General features: G+C 43.3%; 1 protein-coding gene across 3 annotated transcripts in view; it reads right to left on the bottom strand.

The window, feature by feature from the left end:
* Positions 1–7,461: 7,461 nt before the first annotated feature.
* ANKHD1 (ankyrin repeat and KH domain containing 1) overlaps positions 7,462–8,104 on the bottom strand; it is a 62,934-nt gene continuing 62,291 nt past the window's right edge. For all 3 annotated transcript variants that reach the window (XM_075274791.1, XM_075274792.1, XM_075274793.1), the window contains exon 33: positions 7,462–7,823. In XM_075274791.1, the coding sequence (XP_075130892.1) occupies positions 7,764–7,823 (60 nt within the window). In that variant the 3' untranslated portion in view covers positions 7,462–7,763. The remainder of the gene's footprint in view (positions 7,824–8,104) is intronic.

The following is an 8,104-nucleotide window of genomic DNA, read 5'->3' as shown; positions in this document are numbered from 1 at the left end:
GGAAAATAGACCTCTCGGGGGAATGTATCAAGGGTATATAGTGAGTATTTTGACCCTACAGATTCTTCACAGAATTTATTACTATTGGGAAATGGAAAAAAAAAAAAAAAAGGAAGTATGATGTTTTTTCTCCTTTTCTCATTGTATTCATTGGAGGACACAGCACCATGGCCATAGTCCTGGCCACTAGCAAGTATCAAAAGATGTCAGCTCCGTCTCCAGGCTACACCCTCTCCACAGACACTGTGCTAGTCAGTTTGTACCGCAGCAGTAGGAAAGACACGCAAAAGTAAAAAGGATCACAGAACCACCAACATATCCTGAACCTGAAAACAAGGGTACGATCTATGTCTCCCAATGAATACCACAAAAAAATAATTTTACAGTGACCACCAAAAACCATTTTTCTCACTTATTTCATTGGAGGGCCCAGCACCATGGGATGCCCTAGAGCAGTCCAACAGGGCAGGAATTACACAGCCAATTGATCATCCTAGCACAACAGCCACTTGCAGAATCTTACGACTCAAGATGTAATCGGCAGAGGCCACAGAATGGATCTGATAGAACTTGGTGTTAAGTGTGGACAGAGGCCCAGCCCAGGTGACAACCTTGCAGACCTGGGCGGTGGAAGCCTGATTCCGAACAGCCCAGGAAGCGCCAACAGCTCTTGTGGAATGAGTTGCCACACAGAGAGGAGACATCCTACCCCTCAGCCAATAATCCTCCTTGATAGCATACTGAAACCACCTGGAGATGAAAAGCCTTGGAAGGCCCAGGCCCTTGCAAATACCCTCAGGAAGAAAACAAGGTGTCTGAACAACAGAAAGGATCCATGAGGGGCAAATAGACCGAGAATCGCCCGGACAACATTCAGGCAGTGAAGGGAACGCTCACATTGGTGCTTGGGGTCCAATGAGAGGACAGTAAGGAGTAGTACATTGCGCCACACTCTGTAGGAAAGTGTTCATCTAAGGCCAGGGTATTCTGAAAAAGAATGCCAAGGGCAGACACCTGCCCTTTAAGAGAAGAAAGGCCAAGTCCCTGGTCTAGATCTGGATTGGAGAAAAAGAGTAGATGGAAGTCTTTACTCTCACACCATCACACATAGGCCTTCCACGAGTGATGATGGGTCTTAGCAGACAGGGGTTTTGGGCCTTGAGAATGGTCTTTTTAACAGGAAAAAACCACAATGTCTCAGGAGCTCGGCTTCAAAAGCTACGCTTTTATATGCAACAGAGATAAGACAGGGTAGAACAGCGGTCCCTGAGAAAGGACAGACATCGACAGAATCGACAGGCATGAGAAAGGAACATGAGATCCTTATTCCAGGCCCTGAGGGGCCACAAAGATGGATGGAATCCCTTCGGTCTAGAGTTTCATCAGAACCTGAGGGAGAAAAGGAAGAGTAGGAATCAGATACAAAAGGCAGAAGTCTGTCCAGGGGATCACAAGAGTGTTGGTGGCGATAGAGACTTGTCTCAGAGGGCCAGAATTACTGAGGATACGACTGAAATTGAAAATAGGAGAAAGCCTCGAATGTTAAGACCATCATGGCTAGTGGTGTTAAGTACAGGGGTAGCAACGGTAGTGGCTGCCACAGGGCCTGGGACCTTAGGAAGCCCCTCATGTTTTTTTTTTAAAAATAATCCATTACCTGCTGGAGTAACCCTAGCAGGTAACAGACCCTACTTACTCACTGATCCTATGAGCAGGAATTGGCAAGTGAGGCCGCAGGCCTGCAAATACTATTATACTCTGGGGTCTTTACTGAACAGGTTGCAATAAAAGCCCTAGAAACACTCCAAAGTGGGGATCAAGATAATGACTCCCAGCCATTGTAGAGTGGAGACTGAAAAGTGGACGTAAAAAATTCTTCCAAAAAGGCTGGAAAAACAGATCTGCAGGCGTTTGTAGTTTGCTGAGTAAGGCTAATGGCACAAATCCAGGCAAGGCAAAAAAAGAACAGGAAAAAAAAAAAAATGAGTTGCTGAGTTGACCTCCCAATTGGACAGACTACAAAGGACTCACACGACTTTCATCCCCGACTCGTACCTAGACTCCCTATCCCCTATTACATTCGTAATCTCTCTCATTCATGTGTCTGTGTTGTATGACCTATTGTGTTTGTTCTTTTATCATGCATTTCCTTTTCTAATGTTCCTAATAGATTTGTTTACTGTTTGCTCTCATATTTCTATTCTGTGAATCACATGCCATGTTCTATGGTTTATTGTACTGTAGTATGATATTCACATGTCTAGGCACTCCCTTAAGTGACATTTGTGTCTTCTACAGCTCTGCTTAACAAGAATGTTATGTACTACTGCTTATTTCTATTCAAGGTTTATATTTAAAAAAAAAAAAATTGTATACACATTATACTGTGTGCAGGGGCCGCTATAGGACATAGTGTGTGGAGGGGAAGCTATAGAACATTATACTGTGTGTAGGGGCCACTATAGAACATTATACTGTGTGTAGGGGCCACTATAGAACATTATACTGTGTGCAGGGGCCGCTATAGGACATACTGTGTGGAGGGGAAGCTATAGAATATTATACTGTATGGAGGGGGCAGCTATGGAACATTATACTGTGTGCAGGGACTGTTATATGACATACTGTGTGGAAGGGCCGCTATGGGACATTATACTGTGTGCAAGGGCTGTTATTAGAGATGAGCGAACACTAAAATGTTCGAGGTTCGAAATTCGATTCGAACAGCCGCTCACTGTTCGAGTGTTCGAATGGGTTTCGAACCCCATTATAGTCTATGGGGAACATAAACTCGTTAAGGGGGAAACCCAAATTCGTGTCTGGAGGGTCACCAAGTCCACTATGACACCCCAGGAAATGATACCAACACCCTGGAATGACACTGGGACAGCAGGGGAAGCATGTCTGGGGGCATAAAAGTCACTTTATTTCATGGAAATCCCTGTCAGTTTGCGATTTTCGCAAGCTAACTTTTCCCCATAGAAATGCATTGGCCAGTGCTGATTGGCCAGAGTACGGAACTCGACCAATCAGCGCTGGCTCTGCTGGAGGAGGCGGAGTCTAAGATCGCTCCACACCAGTCTCCATTCAGGTCCGACCTTAGACTCCGCCTCCTCCAGCAGAGCCAGCGCTGATTGGCCGAAGGCTGGCCAATGCATTCCTAGTCAGTTTTGCTCAACTACACATCTGATGCACACTCGGCACTGCTACATCAGATGTAGCAATCTTTTGTAGCAGAGCCGAGGGTGCACTAGAACCCCTGTGCAAACTCAGTTCACGCTAATAGAATGCATTGGCCAGCGCTGATTGGCCAATGCATTCTATTAGCCCGATGAAGTAGAGCTGAATGTGTGTGCTAAGCACACACATTCAGCACTGCTTCATCACGCCAATACAATGCATTAGCCAGTGCTGATTGGCCAGAGTACGGAATTCGGCCAATCAGCGCTGGCTCTGCTGGAGGAGGCGGAGTCTAAGGTCGGACCTGAATGGAGACTGGTGTGGAGCGATCTTAGACTCCGCCTCCTCCAGCAGAGCCAGCGCTGATTGGCCGAATTCCGTACTCTGGCCAATCAGCGCTGGCCAATGCATTCTATTAGCCCGATGAAGTAGAGCTGAATGTGTGTGCTTAGCACACACATTCAGCTCTACTTCATCGGGCTAATAGAATGCATTGGCCAATCAGCGCTGGCCAATGCATTCTATTAGCTTGATGAAGCAGAGTGTGCACAAGGGTTCAAGCGCACCCTCGGCTCTGATGTAGGAGAGCCGAGGGTGCGCTTGAACCCTTGTGCAGCCTCGGCTCTGCTACATCAGAGCCGAGGGTGCACTTGAACCCTTGTGCACACTCTGCTTCATCAAGCTAATAGAATGCATTGGCCAGCGCTGATTGGCCAATGTATTCTATTAGCCTGATGAAGTAGAGCTGAATGTGTGTGCTAAGCACACACATTCAGCACTGCTTCATCACGCCAATACAATGCATTAGCCAGTGCTGATTGGCCAGAGTACGGAATTCGGCCAATCAGCGCTGGCTCTGCTGGAGGAGGCGGAGTCTAAGGTCGGACCTGAATGGAGACTGGTGTGGAGCGATCTTAGACTCCGCCTCCTCCAGCAGAGCCAGCGCTGATTGGTCGAGTTCCGTACTCTGGCCAATCAGCGCTGGCCAATGCATCCCTATGGGAAAAAGTTTATCTCACAAAAATCACAATTACACACCCGATAGAGCCCCAAAAAGTTATTTTTAATAACATTCCCCCCTAAATAAAGGTTATCCCTAGCTATCCCTGCCTGTACAGCTATCCCTGTCTCAGTCACAAAGTTCACATTCTCATATGACCCGGATTTGAAATCCACTATTCGTCTAAAATGGAGGTCACCTGATTTCGGCAGCCAATGACTTTTTCCAATTTTTTTCAATGCCCCCGGTGTCGTAGTTCCTGTCCCACCTCCCCTGCGCTGTTATTGGTGCAAAAAAGGCGCCAGGGAAGGTGGGAGGGGAATCGAATTTTGGCGCACTTTACCACGCGGTGTTCGATTCGATTCGAACATGGCGAACACCCTGATATCCGATCGAACATGTGTTCGATAGAACACTGTTCGCTCATCTCTAGCTGTTATATAACATTATACTGTGTGGAGGAGCCGCTACGGCATATTATACGGTGTGGAGAGGCAGCTATGGGATATTATACTGTGTGGAGGAGCCGGTATGAGATATTATACTGTGTGGAGGGGCAGCTATGGAACATTATAGTGTTTGCAGGTGTCACTATAGGACATTATACTGTGTGGAAGGGCCGCTATGAGACATACTCTGTGGAGCGGCCGCTACGGGATATTATATTCTGTGGAGGGGCAGCTATGGAACATTATACTGTGTGGAGGAGCGCAGCGCCTATAGGGGGCTGCAATTAGTGTGGTGTACACATTGAAGTTCCCCCTGCACTTGAAACCAAAATAAAAACGATGCATGACAGAATACCTGGCTGGCATAGAGTCTATGCAGAGGGTATAGGCTCAGTAACCCAATGAGAATTTAAATTATTTTATTTTTTTTTTTGATAAAATGTCACTTTAGTCCAAAATTATCATCTTCACAAAGTGTTCAAGGGAAAAAATGTTTTTTTTTGTTTTTTTTTCCTGAAAAACAGCTTTTGGAGAGCAGATGAATGGAATTGTTTTCGTTTTCAGGTACCATTTCCCATGAGTCCCTGAGGTGCCAAAACAGTGGAAACCCCCCCAAAAGTGACGCCTTTTCAGAAAATTTCTACTATATTTTTTCTACTATGGAATTGCCCGACATGTGGTTATGAATTTCTATATTTGCACAAAGCAAGGAAGGAGAACCATTGCGTTTTTTGGAGGGCACATTTTGCTGGAATTGGTGTCGGGAACCATGTCGCCTTTGCAGAGCTCCTGAGTTACCAGCACAGCAGAAAACCCCAATTTTACTGTTGGCACTACACACGCTGGCAGATGACGTTCACCGGGCATTCGCCATACCCACACCCTGCCATCGGATCGCCACATTGTGTACCGCGATTCGTCACTCCACACAAGTTTTTCCACTGTTCAATCGTCCAATGTTTACGCTCCTTACACCAAGCGAGGTGTGGCACCCAATCACCTGACCACGTTCGAAGTCTGCGAGTTCCGCGGAGCACCCCATTCTGCTCTCTCACGATGTCTAAAGTCTACTGAGGTCGCTGATATGGAGAACCTGGCAGTAGGTGGCAGCACAATGCACCTAATATGAAAAACGCATGTTTTTGGGGGTGTCTGGATACTTTTGATCACATAGCGTATGTATATGAGGGTATAAACTGCCGTACATAGTAGGGCTCAGAAAGGAATGGGCACACTGTGCTTTTAAAATAATCTAGCAAAGATTTAGGATTGGGTTTTGCACGCCATGTCACTTTTACAGAGCCCCAGAGGTACCAGCAAAGTGGAATTCCCTAAGAAAATACACCATTTTTGTAAGAAAAGCCCCTCAAGCAATTTATCAAGGGACATATTGAGCATTTTTACCTTTTAAGTATTGCGTTATTTAAAATTTCCAGAAATCTGCACAAAGTTAAAACAGCAATTTTTCCCAAACACTCCATTTCCGTGCCACACATGTTGCACTTTGCTTTGTATCGGACACAAGCTGGGCACACATGTTGCACACTGACATTACATATTGCTGGAAAAATTGCCAGTTTCACTTTGCGTAGTTGATTGTGCATTCACCTCTGAAAAATAAATAAATGCAATACTTGCTAACATTGGTTTGAGGTTCATCTGGCTTTGTTGCATACTTTGTGCACAAGATGTAAAGTAAAAAAAAAAAAAATATGCAGGAATTTTTTTTATTTTTTTTTGACACTCACTGTCGGGATTAAATAAGGTTTTAATTTGATTGTATGTGATTTTTATGGATACAACATTTTTGGTTTTTCACATAAAATTTTATAATGGAAAGAGGCTTTTTTTTTTTTTTTTAACACTTGTTTTGTCCCAATAGGGAACTTGAGAAAGCAATCTTCTGATCACACAGACTCACATGCAGACAGCCTTTATTATGGGCAGGAGCAACCTGGCATATGGCATGGTCAGCCACGGGATCACTGATTAGACACTAAACTGCTAAATAGCAAAAATTGGCACAAAACAAGAGCACGCTGTATGTAAAATAATGTAAACTTTTATATATATATATATATATATATATATATATATATATATATATATATATATATATATATATATATATATATATCCCTAAAATATAAAGTTAAGAATTCAGCAACTCAAATTTTTTTTTGTAGTTTAAAAAAAGAGTGTTTTTTAAGTGGATACAATTCAACACTATATCATTTGGTATCCCTGGACTCCTACCACCCCATAGAGTATAGGTGACAAGTAATTTTAGCATTGCAGAGAATATTAAATGGTGCCATTACAAAGTACAATTTGTCCTGCAAACATTAAGCCCTCATATGAGCTGTGAACTGGGCAGAAAGTTTGGAAGGCAGGGAGTCAAAAAGGAAAATTGAAAAAAGCCTGCAGCAGGAAGGTGTTAATATATTTCTTTATGCACTTCACCATTTTACAATATTTGTTAGTCCCTTAGGTCTATAGAATGTACAGTAATACTCATGTAGTGTATTAGCTGCCTGTCCGTATTAGAGATGAGGGAGTACTATTCGAAACGGTAGTTTCGAATAGCATGCTCCCATAGGAATGAATGTACGCAGCCGGCACGGGCGTCCTGCCGCTTAACCCCTGCGCGCCGGCCGCTCCCATTCATTCCTATGGGAGCGTGCTACTCGAAACTACCGTCTCGAATAGTACTCGCTCGTCTACTGACAAGCAACCCATTAGACCCTTGGCTGTATTAGATCTGGCAGATGTAGCAAAGTAACCATTACACAACACAAAATATGAAGAAACATTTTATTAAATATTTGGGACGAATGGTCATTTTAAGAGGTACATAAAGTAACAAGAATGTAAATTCCACTGTAATTCCTTATAGCCTGCATATGTAAAAATGGTAGGTATACAGTTGATATTTAATTCATCCAATACAGGATCGTATGAGGTGATGATTCCAACCAGAAAGAGAGCAAGGACGAAATGTGCTTTTAGTATCACTAGGTATGTAACTTCCCAACAGAAGTGGAACTTCAAGAAAAAAAAAATAAAATAAAATAACAGTAGCTAAGAAAACATCAAATTCTTCTGGACAGCTCAAGTGTTCCGTATTCTCTAGTTCAATTAACATACTTCAGATGTGCAGTTCCAAATGGCGATGTCCACGTTCCTGGCAAAACCTAAAAGCATAAAGGAGAGGGGGGATATGTTTAATAATACATATATATAGAATTATATATATTAGAATTAGGGTATATAGAATTAGACATCTTGGTTTTGCAATTATCCAGATAAAAAAATTAACATTTTTTAAATTCTTTTCTTTTTAATGCACAAGAACTATTTAAAAGTTGTTTTCATGCCTCAGATGGATTTTTCATTTTGATGACCCCTCTGTGGATAGGTCAACATTATGTGATCTGTAGGGGTCCCACAGTCAGACTCTGCACAGATCAGCTGC

Source organism: Leptodactylus fuscus, chromosome 5 (genome assembly GCF_031893055.1).
Source record: "Leptodactylus fuscus isolate aLepFus1 chromosome 5, aLepFus1.hap2, whole genome shotgun sequence".
Lineage (NCBI taxonomy): Eukaryota > Metazoa > Chordata > Amphibia > Anura > Leptodactylidae > Leptodactylus > Leptodactylus fuscus.
Note: the sequence above shows the minus strand (reverse complement) of the source record. Positions and strands in the feature narration are given on the sequence as shown.